General features: G+C 49.9%; 1 protein-coding gene across 1 annotated transcript; it reads left to right on the top strand.

Annotated features, from left to right (window-relative positions):
* Window positions 1-8,836: 8,836 nt before the first annotated feature.
* LOC116874320 (trehalase-like) lies at window positions 8,837-10,477 on the top strand. The gene is made up of 5 exons (XM_032868989.1): window positions 8,837-8,869; window positions 9,468-9,736; window positions 9,881-9,973; window positions 10,092-10,208; window positions 10,316-10,477. The coding sequence occupies exons 1-5, from the start codon at window positions 8,837-8,839 to the stop codon at window positions 10,440-10,442; spliced, it is 639 nt and encodes a 212-aa protein (XP_032724880.1). The 3' UTR covers window positions 10,443-10,477.
* The last annotated feature ends 9,957 nt before the right edge of the window (window positions 10,478-20,434 follow it).

Genomic DNA, 20,434 nt, shown 5'->3' on the forward strand with positions numbered 1-20,434 from the left:
ACACAGGAGTGGGGGTGGAGAGTGTGCACGTAAAGGGTGTGCTGTGAACTGGTCACCCCCTGAGATTAGTGACTTTGGGATCTTTCCTTTAGGACTCAGGCTTGTTGTCCGCACCTGAGTGCGGTCTGCCACAGGACAAGATGGCCCTGTCCCTCCCCAGCAGGTCACCTCTGTCCTGTTAGCCCCCCTCCTGCCAGCCACCCCTGCCTCCAGATGCTACACACTTCCTTCCTTTTTTGGTGTATTTTTAAAAATCTAAATTCAATTGCTTAACATATAGTGTGTTATTAGTTTCAGAGGTAGAGTTCAGTGAGTCACCAGTTGCATGTAACTCCCAGCGCTCACTCCATCACGTGCTCCTCTGCATGCCCATCATCACCCAGTGACTCCGTCCCTCACCCCACTCCCCTCCAGCAACCGTTTTTTGCTACAGTTAAGAATCTCTTATGGTTTGCCTATTTTTATCTTATTTTATTTGTCCTTCTCTTCCCCTATGATCCCATTTTGTTTCTTAAATTCTATATATGAGGGGTGCCTGGGTGGCTCAGTGGGTTAAAGCCTCTGCTTTCAGCTCAGGTCATGATCTCAGGGTCCTGGGATCGAGCCCCACATCGGGCTCTCTGCTCAGCGGTAAGCCTGCTTCCCCCTCTCTCACTCTGCCTGCCTCTCTGCCTACTTGTGATCTCTGTCAAATAAATAAATAAAATCTTTAAAAAAAAATTCTACATATGAACGAAGTCATAGAATTCTTTCTCTGACTTATTTTGCTTAGCATAATACCCTCTAGTTCCATCTACATTGTTGCAAATGGGAAGATTTCATTTTTGATGGCTGAGTAATATTCCGTTTAATGTCCGTGTGTGTGTGCACACATGTATACACACACACACACACATCTTCTTTATCCATTCATCTGTTGATGGGCATCTGGGCTCTTTCCACAGTCTGGCTATTGTGGACATTGCTGCTATAAACATTCAGTTGCATGTGCCCTTTCAGATCACTACATTTGTATCCTTATAGTAAATACCCAGTAGTGCGATTGCTGGGTCGTAGGGTAGCTCTAGTTTCAACTTTTTGAGGAACCTCCATGCTGTTTTCCAGAGTGGGTGCACCAGCTTGTGTTCCCACCAACAGTGTAGGAGGGTTCCCCTTTCTCCGCATCCTTGCCAACATCTGTTGTTTCCTGACTGGTTAATTTTAGCCATTCTGACTGGTGGGAGTGGTATCTCACTGTGGTTTTGATTTGTATTTCCCTAATGCTGAGTGATGTGGAGCACTTTTTCATGTGTCTGTTGGCCATCTGGATGTCTTCTTTGCAGAATTGTCTGTTCATGTCTTCTGCCCATTTCTTGATTGGATTATTTGTTTTTTGGATTTTGAGTTTGATAAGCTCTTTATAGATCTTGGATACCAGACCTTTATCTGATAAGACATTTGCAAATACCTTTTCCCATTCTGTTTCCCATTCCAAAACAAAATCTGTTTTGAGGTTTCCTTTGTGTGCAAAAGCTTTTTATCTTGATAAAGTACTAATAGTTCATTTTTGCTTTTGTTTCCCTTGCCTTTGGAGATGTGTCTAGCAAGAAGTTGCTGCCGCCAAGGTCACAAAGGTTAGCTGCCTGTGTTCTCCTCTAGGACTTTTTTTTAAAGATTTTATTTATTTGACAGAGAGAGATCACAGGTAGGCAGAGAGGCAGACAGAGAGAGAGGAGGAAGCAGGCTCCCTGCCAAGTAGAGAGCCCGATGTGGGGCTTGATCCCAGGACCCTGAGATCATGACCCAAGCCGAAGGCAGAGGCTTAACCCATTGAGCCACCCAGGCGCCCCTCCTCTAGGATTTTGATGGATTCCTAGCTCATCCATTTTGCGTTTTTTTTTTTTTTTTTTTTTCTGTGTGGTGTAAGTGGTCCAGTTTCATTCTTCTGCACATGGCTGTCCAATTTTCCCAACACCATTTGTTGAAGAGACTTTTCTCCCCTGGACATTCTTTCCTGCTTTGTCGAAGATGAGTTGACCAGAGAGTTGAGGGTCCATTTCTGGGCTCTGTGTTCTGTTCCATTGATCTATGTGTCCATTTTTGTGCCAGGACCATACTGTCTTGATGATTACAGCTTTGTAATACAGCTGGAAATTTGGAATTGTGATGCCGCCAGCTTTGGTTTTCTTTTTCAACATTCCCCTGGCTATTCAGAGTCTTTTCTGGTTCCATGTAAATTTTAGGATTATTTGTTCCAGCTCTGTGAAAAATGTTGATGGTATTTTGATAGGGATTGCACTGAATGTGCAGATTGCTCTGGGTAACAAATATTTTAACAATATTTGTTCTTCTAATCCATGAGCATCCTTCCTTCCTTTTTAAAAATATTTTTCTTTTTTAAAGATTTTACTTATTTGACAGAGACACAGTGAGAGAAGGAACACAACCAAAGGGTGTGAGAGAGGGAGAAGCAGGCTTTCCGCTGAGCAGGCAGCCCGACATGGAGCTCGATCCCAGGACTTAACAACTGAGCTACCCAGGCGCCCCGTAAAAATATTTTTCTTGTGGTTAAATAGAGATCACATAAAATCTGCCATTTCAACCATTTTAAAGAACAGAATTCAATTTACATTATATTCACAATATTTCCCAACTATCACCACTATCTATTTTCAAAAAAAAATTTAAAAAGATTTATTTATTTTAGGGGTGCCAGGGTGGCTGAGTTGTTAAAAGCCTTTGCCTTTGGCTGAGGTCATGATTCTGGGGTCCTGGGATCCAGCCCCGCACCAGGTTCTCTGCTCAGCAGGGAGCCTGCTTCCCCCCTCTCTCTGCCTGACTCTCTGCCTACTTGTGATCTCTGTCAAATAAATAAATAAAATGTTCTAAAAAAAAAAGGCTTATTTATTTTAGAGAGAGAGGAATGGGGGTGGGTAGAGAGCACATGCACACAAGTGCGGGGGCAGAGTGAGAATAAAGAATCCTAAGAAGGCTCTGCTGGTACAGAACCTGATGAGGGGCTCAATCTCATTACCTTAAGATCACTACCTGAGCCAAAACCAAGAGTCAGATGGATGCTTAATGAACTGCAGCACCCAGGCACACCATCACAACTTTTATCATTCCAAAGATACATTCTATAACATCAAGCAGTAAGTCCTCAGTCATCTCTCCCCATGGCCCCTGGAAACCACTCCTCTGTGTGTATGAATTCACCTAGTCTAGATACCTCACGTAAGCGGAATCCTACAATTTGTGTCCTCCTGTGACTTTTGCAGCATTCAGTGTAGAAGTCTTTCATCTCTTTGGATAAGTTTATTCCTAGGAATTTGATTTCTCAGATGTCTGCACGTGTGATGGCTTCTTCGGTTTCATTTTCAGATTGTTCTCGGCAGGTGTATACAAGTGCAACGGATTTCTGAGTATTAATCTTCGGCCCGCAGCTTTGCTCAACCTGTTTACCAGACCTAGCAGCTTTGCTGTGGATCTTCTGGAATTTTCTATGTATAAAATCATGTCATCTGTAAATAGATAAATTCTTCCTTTCCCATTTAAATGCCTTTTCTTTTTCTTGTCCTGTTACTTTAGCTAGAACGTCTGGTAGAGTGTGGAAGAGCAGAGGTGAAAGTAGACATCCTTGTCTCATTCCTGATTTTAAGGAGAAAGCTTTCAGTCTTTCACCATCAAGTGTGATACTACATGTAAGTTTTTTCATATATTCCTTAAATTGCTCTGAAAAACTTCCCTTTTATTCCTAGTTTTTAGAATGTTTTTATCATAGAAGGGTGTTGGGTTTAGTCAAATATCTTTTCTACATCAATCATCATGCAGGGTTTTTTTTTCCTTTGTTTTATTAATGCAGTGCATTGTATTGATTTTCTTAAGCTGAACCATCCTTGCATTCTTAGGATAAATCTCACTTACATGGTGTATAATCCTTTTATTATGCTGTTGGATTTGGTTTATCTTTAAATTTTTGCTTGCGTGATTGCGGAGGCTCGCAAGTCCATAATCTGTGAGCCAGAGACCCAGAGGAGTCTAAAGGCAGTCTGTTGGGCAGAATCCCCTCGTCTTCTGGGGAGGTCAGTGTTTTTCTGTTAAGGCCTTCAACTGATCGGACGAAGACCACTTATAGTATGGAGGGTATGAAATGAATAAAGGAAAATCTCATTTCAAAATACAGTTGGGCAGTCCTGAAGGGGGCATGTTCACAGAGGTGCCACTCTTCAAAGCTAACTTTCCACATCCCAGCAGGAGGAAAGGTTTTTCTCTTTGTCCAGCAGCCCAGCCAATGAGAACCATCACAGCTCAGCCAACGGAAAGTCCCTACAACCATGAATTCTTGCTCTATTTGGAATGGAGTCTCATTCCAAACTGCCCCTCTCAACTTCCTTCTTTCTTCTATAAAAGAACACTCCTCCTCCTTTATTGTCTGGACTTGCCTCTGGTTTGCATGCCCTGAACTGCAATTCCTCTGTTATTTCCAAATAAACTCATTTTCTTGTAAGCTAATTGGCTCTTTTTATTAAGGCTCACAAGATTAATTTAAAGTCTCCTGACTTAAAGGTTAATCTCATCTAAAAATACCTTCCTAGAAACATCTAGAATAATTTTTTTGAAGATTTTATTATTTGAGAGAGAGAGAGACACACACACACAGCGAGAGAGGGGACACAAGTGGGGAGGTGGAAGAGGGGGAAGCAGGCTTCCTGTCAAATAGGGAGCCCAATGTGGGGCTTGATCCCAGGACCCTGGGCTCATGACCTGAGCCAATGGCAGATGCTTAACGGCTGAGCCACCCAGGTGCCCCTAGAATAATTTTTGACTGAATACTGGGGTAGCTTGGCCTAGCCAAGCTGATGCATACAATTAACCATCATGGAGTTTTCATTGTTGGGTGGTTTTTTATTATAATCTCTTTACCTGTTATAAACCTGTTGAGATTCTCTATTTCTTCTTGCATCATTTTGGGCAATTTGTGTGTTTCTAGGAATTTGTCCATTTCATAGTGGTTATCCAATTGTTGGCATATAATGTTCACAGTTTTCTCTATTTTTGTAAGGTCTATAGTAGTGTCTCCATTTTCATTTCTGATTTTAGTTGTTTGTATCTTCTTTTTGATTTTGTCATTTTTTTTTCCATAGCTAAAGATCTATTTTCCTGGGGTGCCTGGGTGGCTCAGTTAAGCGTCTGCCTTCAGCTCAGGTCATGATCTGCCTCTACCCCTCCCTCTACCTACTGCTCCCTCTGCTTATGCTGTCAAATAACTAAATAAATTTTTAAAAAAGAAATTTAAAAAATAAAGATCTATTTTCTTGTTTTTTTTTTTTTTTTGAAGAAACTTCTGGCTTGATTTTCTCTCTTGATTTTCTATTCTCTATATTATTTCCTTATGCTCAATCTTTATTTACTCTTCTAGTTTTGGGTTTGCTTGCTTTCTTCTAATTCCTCAAAGTATAAAATCAGTTATTGATTTAAGATCTTTTGTAACGTAGACACTTGCTCCTATAAATTTTGGTATGTTGTTTCCTTGTTTTCATTCACCTGTAAGTATTTTCTAATTTCCCTTCTTTGTGATTTCTTCTTTGACTCTTTGGTTGTTTAAATGTCAATTTCCACATTTTCCAGCCTTCCTTCTGTTATTACTAGCTTCATTATATTATGGTCGGAGAAGATACTTTCTATAATTTCAATCTTTTAAAATTTACTAAGACTTATCTTGTGGCCTAACATAGGATTTATCCTGACGAATGTTCCCTGTGCACTTGAAAAGAATGTGTATTCTACTGTTGTTGGGTATGGAGTTCTATATATATTAGGTCTAATTGTTTTATGGTGTTATCTTCTATTTCCTTTATGATCTTCTGTCTAGATGTTCTATCCATAAAAGTGGCACGGAAGCCTCCAACTATTAACACAGAACTCCTGTTCCTTCAATTCTGTCAAATTTTATACTTTCACCCCGGGATGACAGTGGTCTTGGCAGGGCTCCCTTCCTCTCTGAGCACACAAAGCTCACAAAGTAAGTGCCAGTATTACTGTATTGTTTTCAAAAGTGCTCAGGGGCATAAAATGATCTAGACTAATACATTCAAATTTGGACTTTTTTGAAAGGATAGCTCACAGAGGCAGTGTTTGATCCCACTTCCCTGCACTCCTTCACAGCACTTGGGGCCCACTGTAGCTGGGAAACCAGGACCAGGTGATTTTCAGTATTTGTAAGCATCTTAACAGAATAATAAACCATTTGGAGTACATTTCTGGGAGGCCAGGTCACATGGGGTATGGGACTGTGTCCCCACAAAACAGGATTTCCTCCTCATTGATGTTCCAGGAGGCACAAGGGCCCAACCCATGACTTCTAGGTCCCTACTCTGACCCCACTCCAAGGACTGGCTGGGGGTGGGGGATGAAGAAGCAATGGAGAAGGTAGGGACTCACACAGAAGTTTAATGAGGCAGACTGGGCAGGGAGGCCCATCACTGCGGCAGGAGGCTGAGCAGGAGGCTGAGCAGGAGGGCAGCTGTGAGGCAGTGGGGCTCCAGGAAAGCTGTCTGGGTCCCCGAGGTCAGCCGGTCACCGTAGCGGTCCAGGAGCATCAGGACCACTCCATTGGTCCAGCCAAAGCCCTCCTGGAGAGAGACAGGACCAGTGGACCAGGATCTCTGGGGAAAGGCCCCACAGCCTTTTAGGGGCTGTGAGATCTCCACCCAGAGGCTCTAGAACTGCCTAGCCCCAGGGCTGCAGAGGAGCTCCAGTCAGCCTCCCGTGGACCCACATCCATGGGAGAAAACACAGGCCTAGGCAGGGAAGGTCATGGCCAGGTGTGGGGACAACACAGCCCTGTCATTCCCAGTAGGGTGTGGGCCCACTCACCTGAACTTCATACTCCCCTCCTCCACCTGGCTGCCCACCATTGCTGATGTCATACTGGGAACAAAAGCACAGGCTCTCAGGGGGCACTACCCCAGGCTCCCTACTTCAGCCCTCCAGGGGAGCAAGAGATGAGAGCCCCTTTGGGAGAGGCTGCTCTGGCCTGCAGCTCTGACCCCTGCAGTGCCCAAGAATGGCCACCGGGCGTCACCACTGTCCCTGGGCTTGGCAAAGCCTGGCACTCATCCCTGCCCCCCCCCCCCCCCCCCCCAGCCCACCATGGGGAAGAGCCCAGGAGGCTCTGTCCTCAGGAGCAGCTCACCTTCTCAAACATGGCTGACTTTTGGGAGTAGACCTCAAAGTTGGTTCGGATCCAATTCTGAGCCAGCTGGAAAGCCACTTCCTGGGCCCGAGGTGAAGGAGACTTGGCCAGACCTAGATGCGCCCCCCCGCCCAGGCAGGACCCTGAATCTCCTAAGTCCCCATCCCAAGGGGAGCAGATGCCTGAGCCTTACTCTCCTCAGGGAGGGAAAGAGGTCTGGGCCTTAAGACCTCCATCATGAGCCTTGTGAAAAGCCAGCGAGCGTGCTCCTTCCCCAGGGCCTGGGTTTGGAGGGAGAAAGGAGGGCTGGTTCCCCTGACAGGTGGGGGTGGACACACATGTCTGCTGAGTGGGGAGCTGAGAAACCAGAAGAGCCAGAGAAAGACCCCACCTGCTTTGTTCACACCTCCCCCGCACCAGGAGGCTGACCCTCCAGGCTGACCAGATGCAAGCGGGGGGGGGGGGGGGGGGGAGGTCCTGGGATAAGCCCCATCCCTGCCTCCCTACTCCCTACCTCTGATGACCAGGTCGTGCAGGGGGGCCCAGGCATTGGGGAAGTCCTGCTGGCCTGTCTTCGGAGAGGGCAGAATCCTGCATTGGTAGGTCAAGATCTGGCTGTTCTAGGAGGTTTCAGACATTTCTAGGACTGTGGGGGGCGGGCTCCATGAGACATCTGGCCCTCCTCCAGCCAGATGTCCCCATTCCTGGGCTTTCTATTCTTGGCTCACAGCTGCCCCCTGGTGGCTTCGGCGGGACCAGCAGGCTCAGACCCAGGGGTAAAGGAGGGTGTTGGCTGTCACTTGCCAGAGGTCGCTAGCTCAGACTTAGGAGAGAGCAGTTTGTCCTCTATACCAGCCTGCTCTGCTACCCCCCTCACCTTACCCACCTCACCTCCAGTGTCCACGACACCCAGGAGTAGTTGTCCCCAAAAGAGGTGTGCCTGAATGGGTAAAAGTCCCAAGTCCTTCTGTGTTCAAGGTCATAGTCAAACCAGGCACCTTTCATAGGCAGCCTTCAAAAACAGCCCAGCACGATTTCTGCAAAGTTCAGTAATTCATGGCTTTGGTTTAGACAGAAGGCCCCAACACTATCCTACTGCAGCTGTCTAGAAAGAAATTCATGGGCCTGGGGGCAGGGGGCTTGGAAGGGAAAAGCACTTCTAACTCTTGAAGCCCTCACCAGCCTCTCCCCAGGCAAGCCTAGCCTGTCCTGCCACCTCCAGGCTACTGAGACCTGCCTCTGACACCAGTGGTAACTGTTCACTCCCCAGCAGGGCTCTCCATTCCCTGAGCTAACCCAGCCAGCCTCCGCCTGGGAGTAACTGCCACTGCTGATCGCAGCCTGTGGTCAGCACAGTCTGTTAGAGGCTTTCTCCCTTTGTCTGAGGCCCACAGAGGGCAGTGGTTTGCCCAAGACTGTCCTCCCAGCCAGGCCCCAGGGCACTGGCACCTGCTGGCACCTGGCATCTCTAGGCTCCTTCCTAGCTTGGGCTGCTTCCTCACCCAGGCCCCACAGGAACAAAGCCAAGCTCTGTTCCCCTCTGTTCCCCATGACAGCTAACCCCTCTCCCACTGAAACCACACTCACTGGTACAGAACCAGGAGGCAATGGACAGAGAAAATACTTGGCAGAGGCAGGTCTTACCATTGCTCTCCCGAAACCATGGTCATTCACGTCTGCCTCACTGGGGAGACGGTTTGGGGTTTCCTTCTGTTAAAAATAACCTTACATAAAATCCTGCCAGTATTTTGCCATCAAAAAGGGGTTAACTTTGGACTAGCAGAGATCTGCAACGCGGAAAAAAGAAACTACAAGAAAATGAGGGGCAAGTCAGCGCGGTGCCGAAGAACCCTGTTCTTTTATGGAGGAAAGGGGGAAAGGCTGTTATAAAAAAAAACTCCATTGGAGTAAACTGGGAGTTCTGAGTATAGTAGCTTTTCATTGGCTGAGCTGTGGCTGCCACTCATTGGCTGGGCTGTTGCCGGGGCAGAAGAAACCTTCCCCTCTCGAGGGGATAGTTGGATAACAACCACCTGGAGGTTTGGGTCTGCAATTGACAAAGGGTGGTAAGGCAGGAGAGCTTCACCTGCTAGGCTCCCCAATCCATTCTAAATGAGGTCTCCTTCCATTAATTTTCACACTCCGCACCTGGGCCTGAGGTTGGGGGCTCCTGGGCCTCTGGGGCTAGTGTGGCAGCAGGGATGGGGGAAGGGGAGTGGAGGAAACAGTCCCCCACCTGGTCCTAATACTGGCCACTGCTGGCTGAGGCCCTGCCAAGGCCGGGCTGAGTTAGGGACTCCAGAGGCCGGCATGTGGGGGCCAAGCAGACCTGGCTCCCAGCGGCTCTGGCTTGACCAAGGCCACGGCTGACCAGCAGCAGAGCCCGAACTCGTGCACCCGCTGCCAGGGCATCCACACCGAGGGGCCTGTGGGCTCCCTGTGCCCTCTCTCCCGACTGCAGGTGAAGCCAGAGGTCCTCAGCCACCCCGAGCAGTTCTCTCTCATCTACTCGGCCCACCCCTTCATCGTGCCCGGCGGACGCTTCGTCGAAGTCTACTACTGGTGAGCGGCCAGAGCTACAGGGCAGCAGGCGGGGAGCCGGGCCGGCGGGCTGTCCTGAGCAGAGGGGGCACCCTGACTGGCCCGGTGCGCAGGACGGGAGAGGGGTGGTGTAGGGGTTGGTGCTCAAGCTGTCCCTTTCCCCAGGGACTCCTACTGGGTGATGGAGGGGCTGCTCCTGTCTGAGATGCCCCAGACGGTGAAGGGCATGCTGCAGAACTTCCTGGACCTGGTGCGGCTGTAAGCGGGGCGGCCCCTCAGGCTGGGGCGGGGAAGCGTGGGCCTGGGGCTTGGCGCTGGGTTGGCCTTGGCCTTGGCCGCTGGGCAGATGCACCTCAGCAGGTGTCCCTCTCGGCAGCTATGGACACGTCCCCAACGGGGCCCGCGTGTACTACCTGCAGAGGAGCCAGCCTCCCCTCCTGACTCTCATGATGGACCGCTACGTGACCCACACCAACGACACTGCCTTCCTCAGGTGGGTCCCCAGTCCCCCTGCTGCCCCGCAGGCCCCCCTACCTGGGCCCTCCCAGGGCGGGACTGAGGGGTGTGCCTGGGCTGAGGCGGTGCCTGGCTCCACCCCAGGGACAACATAGGGACCCTAGCCTTGGAACTGGACTTCTGGATGGAGAACAGGACCATCTCTGTGAGCTCGGGGGGCCAGAGCTACATCCTGAACCACTATGCTGTCCCTTACGGGGGCCCCAGGTAAGGAGCCGCTTCCAGCCTCTCGGTCTCTAGCTCCTCACTCTGGTCTGAGTGCTGATGGTTGGACTCTGATACTGAGATTGTGGGTGCCTGTGTTGTCAGAAAAGAAGGTCCAGTGGGAGCCATGGGAGCAGTGTGGCCCCATGCTGACCCAGGTGTCTCCCCACTCCCTCCTCCCCTAGGCCACGTAACACCCACGGGAAAGCTGCAGAGGAAACTTGCCCCAAGGTATTGGGGTCACAGTGGCAGTGGCCCCATCGCTACTCTCCTGGGCTATCCCTGGGGCAGAAGAGGCCCCAGAGGACAAAGACAGCAGGCGGGGCACCACCAGGACTGGGGGCTGGGGCCAGCAGAGAAGGCCTGTCCTGGCAGGAGAGGGGCAGCTGGCAGAGAGAGGACACAGAGGAGGATGGCAGACCAGGAAGACCATCGTGGGGGCTTTTCTTCTTTGCTGCTTGGCCACGAGCCTAGGCTGCAGCGCCCCCCGTCCTCCCAAGGCAAGACTCACCTGCTGGCCAAGGCCTGGAGCAAGGGCAGGAGCCTCAAGGCCCTACCCCCTCCTCTTGTGCTCAAACCACAGCCATCTGGGGATCAAAAACATCTCTCTCTCTTTCTCTTTCTCTCTCTCTCTTTTTTTAACCCTGAGTTACCTGAAAGATATGCATGGTTGGGCTGGGGCTTAGTCACTAGGGCTGCCTGCATACATGGGAGGGTGGAGGCTGACTCCTGAGCGCTGGCTCTCAGACTTTGCACATTTCTATATTTCTGCACAAAGCAGCAATTTTTGCAAGAGAGGGTGAAGAGGGTGCATCTGGGCCAGGGACCAGCCTGCTGCAGCTGCCTGTGGCTGCCTCTGCCCGCCTCTGCCCACCCAGGGCAGCCTCACGTTCTCACCTCAACCACTGGGACTTCCGCTCCCCGTGGGAACAGGGCCCCAGGTCGGGGGCTCCCGCTGCGCCCAGCCTACTGGGCATCTCTCTGCCCCACCAGGAGTTCCACAGACACAGCCCGGTGTCAGCAACGTTCAGATGCTCCAAGGTGACCCGGACTCATGGCCCTGAGGGCACTGGGTTCAGCAATGTTTATAATGTCCATGAGACATGTTTTATTTTTTAAATTTAAAAAAATTTTTTTACATCCCCAGAACTATTTATTTATTTATTTATTTATTTATGCCACGCATTTCTTTCTTTCTTTCTTTCTTTTTTTAACATGTAACGTATTATTAGCCCCAGGGGTACAGGTCTGTGAATCGTCAGTTTTACACACTTCACAGCACTCACCATAGCACATACCTTCCCCAATGTCCATAAACCAACCCCCCTCCTCCCAGCAACCTTCAGTTTGTTTTGTGAGATTATGAGTCTCTTATGGTTTGTCTTGTTTCATTTTTTACTTTCCTACCTCCCAAGCCCCCCACTTTGCCTCTCAACTTCCTCATATCAGGGAGAGCATATGATAATTGTCTTTCTCTGACTGACTTATTTTGCTCAGCAAAATACCCTCTAGTTCCACCCACGTCGTTGCAAATGGCAAGATTTCATTTCTTTTGATGGCTGCATAGTATTCCATTGTATATATACCACATCTTCTTTATCCATTCATCTGTTGATGGACATCTTGGTTCTTTCCATAGTTTGGCTGTTGTGGACATTGCTGCTATAAACATTGGGGTGCACTTTCCCCTTCGGATCACTACGTTTATATCTTTAGGGTAAATACCCAGTAGTGCCATTGCTGGGTCGTAGGGTAGCTCTATTTACAACTTTTTGAGGAACCTCCCTACTGTTTTCCAGAGTGGTTGCACCAGCTTGCATTCCCACCAACAGGGTAGGAGGATTCCCCTTCCTCCGCATCTTTGCCAACATCTGTTATTTCCTGACTGGTTAATTTTAGCCATTCTGACTGGCATGACATGAGACATGTTTTTTGTTTGTTTGTTTGTTTATTTGACAGACAGAGATCACAAGTAGGCAGAGAGGCAGGCAGAGAGACAGGGAAGCAGGCTTCCTGCTGAGCAGAGAGCCCAATGTGCGGCTGGATCCCAGGACCCTGGGATCATGACCCGAGCCAAAGGCAGAGGCCCTAACCCAATGAGCCACCCAGGCACCCGACATGAGACATGTTTTAAATCAGGCCTGGGTCCCAAGAGATCCTGACTGTGGACTCGACTATGCCATTACAGGCTCTGTGTCCTGGCAACTCACTCTATCATTCTAGGCCGCTGGTGTAGGAATTGGAGGCTCTGTTCTCCATTAGAGGTTGCAAACTTAAACCCTGGTAACACATACATACAGAAATACACGGGGATAAGGCAACAACAGTGGAGAGCACCATCTTGGGGAGCGAGGGGGACTAGGATGAGCTGGCTGCGCTTTCCTCAGTGAAGAAAGTCTCCACTGCAGAAGATGGTTGACTTAAGGCAATGCGGGCTTCTTATTTGCTAGATCTGATTTTTCCAAAAGTGGAAACCCATATTTTGATGCAAAATATGCCAATTTTTAAATGTCTCAATGTCCCAAGTTCTGACTGGGAGTGCTTCCTTGTGGGAGTGAGGGGTGGTAAGGAGGACGCCTGACCCCATCATAGGGGACCCCTGTTCTCCCCAAAGTGTTCGGGGCCCTTCCCACCAGTCAGACCTCAGCCTGCGTTGTTGACTCTGGACCATCGGTGCCCCTTTATCCTGAGGTACTCTGGACGTGGTGAAGCCCTCTATAGAGGGAACTCTTAGAAATCAAAATAATAATAAAAATAAATTTTACAAAGTCAAAAAGTAAAAAATAATACTGTCATACTTAGAAAAAAGCTATAGAATAGCTATGGATGGTGGATAGACGGAACACTTCGGTCGTTCTCTTCTGGATCTGGATGGGCCTCTGCCCACGAGGATGCAGCTTCTGGCTGATCTCGGGGGGTCTGCGCCTTGACCGTATCAGACGCCTCCCTCAAGTCTTACCACGTAGCCTCTCTTAACACATTCACAAACAGGTGCATCACTGGTGGGAAACAACACTTTAAAACATTTATTCGGCTTTGATTTTGCAGTGAGGCTGCAGGCTGTGTGTGAGAAGGGGTCCCGAGAGATGGCTTACCCTTTCCTTAGTCCTTTGTAATCCAGCTCTGGGCCCAGACTCGCAGCCCCACTGAACAGGAGCCCTGGGGACTTCTTACTGGACCCACCGAACTTGGGAGGCATTGGTCATCAGGGGGCAGGGCAGCGGTCTGGGGTAGGTTTTCACTTCCCAGACTCCAGAATTTTTCTTTGAGGAAGAACACTACGAGTTCCCTTCTCAGTATCTATTCTTGGGGTAGTGGTGTGACCAGCTCTTTTTAAAAGTTGATTTCCCAGGCTCCCCTGCAGTTAGGGGTGGCCAAGGACGCAGTTCTTATAAATGAGAGGTCGCTGGAAGAGGCTCCTTGAAAGGGGAAAGTCTCAGCGGGCTTTGCCCTTTGTACTTCCCCTTCCAGCCCACCCGCCTTCAGCACAGCCGGAGTCCTAGGAACGGCGGAAGCCACCTTGCAACAATGAGGCAATGAACCTGAGGCTGAGTACCACATGCTTCACACGGCAGAGTGGAAAGTTGGAGACGGACTGCGTTGTCCGCAGTACCTGAGTTATGACAGCCCCCGGGGGCCCCCGTTATATGAGGAAAACAAACCCCTTAGTTGTTTAAGCTACTGGCTTTCAGTGTTTTGCCACTTCTGGCTGGAAAGTCTCAGCCAGGTCCTTCCGCTGAGGCCTTCGGGTCAGGACATATTCCTTTGTTCCCATCACACATCCAACCAGGTTCTGATGTCCCAGCCGTGTTGTGGGGCTCTGCCTGCCTGGCCTAATCCCAGGTGTGAGGAGCAGACCGATCCATCCAGCTGTCTGTCTGTCTCCCTCCCTCCCTGGATCCATGGATCCATTCATACCAGGTGATGGCAAGCTCGCGCACATCAACTACCTCCCTCCCAGCCTTTTCTCCCCGGAAACAGCCCCACACCCCGGACTTCTCATCAGCCTGCATGCAGGCTCCTCCTGGAGTCTCTGAGAGCCGGGAGGCCAGCACGGGGTATGCCTGCCGGCTGGAAAGTGATACCCAGCTTCTGCAATGCTAGTGAGGTTTCATTTCATGACCCAATGATCAGCTGCTTTACAACGATCTGTGCGCTGCTGGATGCATTTTACTCAGTTTCCTCCATTCTGCATTATTTCATAATAAAATCATTTGGAAGCTTAAACCAGAGTCCATCAGCCTGCCTGGTGTGGCACATTTGGCTCCAGGAGGGGCAAGGTCCTGTGGCAGCTGCGGCGGGGGCTGGGACTGTAGCAGCAGCAACGCAGCCTGGGGCCAGAGGGGGGCGGAGCACAGCCAGCCACAGAGGCTTCGGAGCTCTCAGAATAGCGGCCCACCTGCAGATAAGCAGTTTCTATTGTGGTGAGGAGTTAAGAAAACAAAAGGGCAGGCGAAGAACAGGCTGGTCTGTAAGGCGACAGCCCTTTCCAGCTGTGCTCGACTCTGCCGCCTCGAACACCGCCCACTCCCGGCCTTGCTGGCTGCAGCCTGCCAGCCAGGGCCTTGGGCACCTGTGCCCTGGCCCGGAGCCTGGTGCTGCAGGGGAGCCCCCACCCCCAGACCCGGCCCCCGGTCCGCCGTCTGGGTCCCGCCAACTGACGCGCCTCGGAGCCTAGTTCTGGCACATCTGGGGTCCAGGAGGGCAGGCGACTCGTGCCAACTCCGTGAGCATCAGTTCCTTCGTTCGTGGAGTGGGGACGGCAGCTCTTTGAGAGGCTGTTGGAAGAATTGGCGGTGATGTTTTAGGCAAGCAGGTAGCCTGCCCAGGGTCCTGCCTGTCTGGTTCACTCCCTCCCAGCAGCTCAAGGCTGGGCAAGGGGCCGGTCCCTCACTCCACCATGCAGGCCCGATGGGGCAGAGCCCACAAACATGCCCGAGGGCTCCAAAGAGGTGCTCTTAAGGCCAGGCCTCGGCTGGAGGAGCTGCCTGTCAGCCAGTCACCCTTCGTGCTTGAACCCTGTGTGACACGAATCTGTGGCCGGAGGCTGGACAGCGGGCAGCCACCTAAGCATTACTTGCAAGGATAACGGGGGATCAGAGAAGCCAAGATCAGCGTCAAGGCAGGCCTCACAGTCACAAAATAAGACTGACTGCACTTGGGCAGGAGGCCGGGTGAGCCTCTTGCCTCCGCCATCTGCATGGCAGTGAGGAAGGACGAGAGGGACTGCTCAGAGCAAGCCCAGCCACAGAGGCCTCGGCTCAGCACAGCCGGGGAGACCCTTGTCAGAAACATGGGGGTTCATCATAGTCTACATAGCACATAGTCTGCAGGAACACTTCCCCGTTTCCCCACGAGAGGCAGCCTCTGGCACCCGGAGCTCACACACAAGGCTGGCCGGTAGCTTGGGTTCCTCAGGTGGTTTCTCTGTCCTCCCGTTGCTGGGGATTCGTGCAAGAAGGATGTGGTTTGGTCAGCCTGTGGAGGGTGGGCCTTGAACTCCCAGGCTCTGCTCCAGACTCGCCAAATAAAGGAGGCAGCTCAGGTGATGTGAGGAGTGTGGGTGCTTATCCTTAGGGTCCTGTCTCCAAAGAGGCCATTGATGAGCATAGGGCAGGCAGGGCTTTGGTGCGATCCTAATTAGCAGGTGTTCATGCTACCTTGTTCCTTCAGATGACGAAAACCTCAAAGCATACTAAAAATTTTAGAGTAAGGGTGCCGCGGTGGTTCAGTTGGTTAGGTCTGCCTTCAGCTCAGGTCGTGATCCCAGGGTCCTGGGATCGAATCTGGTATCGGGCTACTTGCTCAGCTGGGAGCCTGCTTCTCCCTCCGCCTGCTGCTCCCCGTGCTTGTGCTCTCTCTCTCTCTGTCAAATAAATGAAATCTTTTTTTTTTTTAATGAAATTTAAAAAAAAAAAATTTAGAGTGTATTAGGGCCCCTGGGTGGCTTTGTCTGATGAGTGTCCAACGCTTGGTTTCAGCTCAGGTCGTGATCTTAGGGTGGTGGGATTGAGCTCCAGGTAGGGTTCTGTGCTCGGTGGAGAGTCTGCTTGAAGATTCTCTCTCCCTCTCCCTTTGCTCCTCCCCCCACCTCTCAAAAATAAAATAAATCTTTTTAAAAATGTTATAAAATCGGGGCACCTGGGTGGCTCAGTGGGTTAAGCCTCTGCCTTCAGCTCAGGTCATGATCTCAGGGTCCTGGGATCGAGCCCCGCATCGGGCTCTCTGCTCCGCGGGGAGCCTGCTTCCCCTCCTCTCTCTCTGCCTGTCTCTCTGCCTACTTGTGATCTCCGTCTGTCAAATAAATAAAATCTTAAAGATATAAAATCATTAAAAAACTAATGATGAGAAACATGTATGTCTCCCACCTAGCTTTGTCCTATTTTCTTCATAATTTATCGAATGGAAACACCCAGGGGCTATTACAGCGTCTTGTCTACTTGTCCCCACCAGCGTTCCTGCCGCCTCTCCGTGTAACTGCCCTCCTGATGTTGCGGTTCACTATTTTCATGCCTGTCTTTATGCTTTGGCTGGATACACCTGTGTATAGTATTGCTTTGCACGTTATTTTGATTGTGGTTAAGACACATAACACAAAGTTTACCATTTCCCCCATTTTTATGCATACAGTTCAGTGGTATCAACAGAGTGCCATGCAACCATCACCACCATCCATCCACAGAACTTTCTTATCTTCCAAAACTGAAACTCTGTACCCATTAATCAATGACTCCAATCCTCCTCCCCATAGCCCTGCAACCATCACTCTAGTCTGATTCTGGGAATTTATGTTTTTTTTTTTTTTTTTAATGATTTAGTTATTTATTAGAGAGAAAGAGAATGCAAATGGTGGGAAAGGCAGCAGGAGAGGAAGAGAATCTCAAGCAGACTCCACGTTGTGAAGCCCAATGCTGGGCTCGATCTCATGACCTTGAGATCATGACCTGAGCCAAAACTAAGAGTCAGATGCTTAACCGACTGAGCCACCCACGTGTCCCTGTCCTTCTTTATATAAACGAAATTACACAATATTTGTCGTTTTGTGTCTGGCTTATTTCATTGAGTGTAATACCCTCTAAGTCCATCCAGGTTGTCACAAACGGTAAGATTTCATGCTTTCTTATGGCTAAGATTCCTAGGCATGGAATCACAAGGTCAAAGGGTTCACAGATGTTAAGCTTTTGAAATAAATTAGATGACACTCTTTTGAATAACAAAGAGCAGAGGCCTTTGGCCCTGGCATTGTGTGGCTGAGGACAGCTCTCCCGCCATAAAGTAAAGCAGCAGGGTCAGAGGTTGTGGGCAATGGGGAGGTCTCACCAGGAGGTCAGGTCACTGCAGGTGCTCTGGGAGGTGTGTGCCTGGGGCCCTGTGTGATGCCCCTGGACGTGAGTCTGTGTCCATAATCCTACACGTTCTGGATCGTGGGGGAAGCAGAGAGGCTGCGGGCACGAGTGTGCTGGCTGTGGCCTTGCCTGCTGTACAGCACAGCACACAGCTGCCGGAAGCCCCTAGTTTGTTTGGATTCCTCTAGAACACACGTGACTTCTCGTGGTGTGAGCTGGCAGACAAGGAGGCCACCAATGCAAAAATTTCACTGTGTCCCGGAGAGGACACCAAATGTAGTTACTTCCCTGCGGGGTGGATCCACAGCTTTTGTGGGGCCTGAAGATTAAACAATTTCTGTGTGTGGGTGGGGGGGTCTGTCTTTAAGAAGCAAATTATGAATGCACAGTTAGGTATGGGACTGTCGAGGGGCCCTGTGTGCTGGAGGGGTCCTGGGACTGAAGTGTCACTAACTTCATGGGACAGCCGCCCCTGTTCCCCTGCTGGGACTGGGCCTGCCCTGCCTAGGAGCCCACTTTTGTTTGTTTCCAAATGTATTAAATTATGTATTTTCCTTTCTTGCCTTTTGCAAGTGTATGAAAATTTAAGAATTGAGCAATAAAATAGTTATTTGATAAAATAGTCATTTTGGGGCAAATTTCTCTAGTTTAACCCTTCCTACCCAAACTGCTAACATGCATCTTTCATAAAAGATGTCTCTCTCTCTCTCTCTCTCTCTCTCTCTCACACACACACACACACACACACACACACACACACACAGCCTCATCTGCAGTGCGGAGCCTGGTACATGGAGGATGGTGATGGGACAGTGAGAGAGTGGGAGGCGGGAGATCCTTCTAGCATTTACTGAGACCATCTGCACAGGCACTGTGCTGGGGACTGCATTGTCTTAGTTCACCCTTTCGCCTGGCATGGGACAGACCCTCCTAGGGGCCTCAAACAGCTCCCATATAAGGGGGCAGGGGGAAATGCCAGGACACCACAAACTGAAGTTTAAATATGAAACTGTTAGCAGAGTAATTTTGGCATCAAACCCACTGCATCAGTCAGTCTCCCAACAGGAAACAGACAGCATGTTCGAAATAGGATAATGAGGAGGGTTTATTTACAAAAATGATGTGGGTGTCAGGGAACCACACGGATAGGGCAGCCACCCAAGTTCAGTGGCAGCCGAGCACTGCCACCGTGAGGCTGGAAGGGATGAGGGAGGAGATGGCCACTGGCCTCCACAGGGAGAGAATGGCACCACAAGGCCACTGAGAGAAGACGTAACCTTGGTTGAGGGACACAGCCCGTGCATGGGGAGGACCTCTCCCCTCTCTCTCCCATCTCCTGTGGGGCTCTCCCAGGACACAGAAGACATTGGATGTGGCCCACAGTCGGCCTCCTGGGGCAGAGGGCGGAGTGGAGAAGGTGACAGGGGTCACGGTGGATCTAAAGGGCAAAGAAAAGGTCAGTGGCACAGTCTACCCCTTTGAACCCTCAGCATCCACCGAAGACCTTTTTCCAGGTGAAAATCTTGTCTCTCCAACACAGGGGACCTGCAATGTCCCACCAGCTATCATGTCCTCATGGGGTAATGTTAGCTGGTCACACTCCCAGTTGAAATCACTGGTGTTCCTTAAAGTAAAAGGTGAAAGGGAGACAAAGAAATATGGCCGTGGGGTGCCTGGATGGCTAAGTGGGTTAAGCCTCTGCCTTTGGCTCAGGTCATGATGTCAGGGTCCTGGGATTAAGCCCTGCATCGGGCTGTCTGCTCAGCAGGGGGCCTGCTTCCCACCCCTCTCCCTCTGTCTGCCTGTCTCTCTGCCTACTTGTGATCTCTCTCTGTCAAATAAATAAATAAATAAAATCTTAAAAAAAAAAAAAGAAAGAAAAGAAAAAAAAAAAGGAAAGAAATATGGCCACCTACGGCTGGCCCCAAGGCCAAGGTAATCCTAAATGTCTTCTTATAGCTCCCATTCTCTGGTCTCTTTCACTTCCGCCAGCACCTTTTGGGACAGGGTTTGTTACTGAGTGGGGTGACTCGAACATTCATTCTTGCAGGATCTGAGTCCTTGGTTGTCTTGTTTTTAGGTTTACCCCAGTTTTCCATTACTAGGACTATCAGATGCAGGATTGCTCCAGTCGTGCCCCTCATTTCAGACAGTGTCCTCGATGCCCCCATTCAGTAGCAGCAACCCTGTTTCACCCTTGTGGCCAGGATCAGTCCCTCCACCCAGGACTGTGAACCCCTCTCTTTGCCTGTTGGATCAGTGGCATGCAGAGCCCCAAATGAGCTAGGACCATTTCAGATTCTGATTGATCAGAATCGTGACCATGTTTCCTGGTAACTTTTCTTCTTAGGGCACCAGAAGCTCCAACTCAGCAATCTCAAGGCAGTGGAGAGATAGGAGGCAAACATTTTTCTAGAGGGTTATTAGGAATAGTAGTGAAAGAGACCATTCTTACCTCCATCACATAGTTCTTGGACCCACGTATGGCACCCTATATTGGCCACTGGTTTAAGGCACATACTGTGTCTTATAGGACAGCACCCCAGTCTTGCAGAATGTTGTCTCTCAGTGGAAAATTCCACCACGCCATCAAGCCAGAGTCTCCCAAGGGTCTCAATGAGACCAGGTGAAAAAAATGAATCTCACTGTAATC

This window comes from Lontra canadensis, unplaced genomic scaffold (genome assembly GCF_010015895.1).
Source record: "Lontra canadensis isolate GAN:19392208 unplaced genomic scaffold, GSC_riverotter_1.0 scaffold36, whole genome shotgun sequence".
Classification (NCBI taxonomy): Eukaryota; Metazoa; Chordata; class Mammalia; order Carnivora; family Mustelidae; genus Lontra; species Lontra canadensis.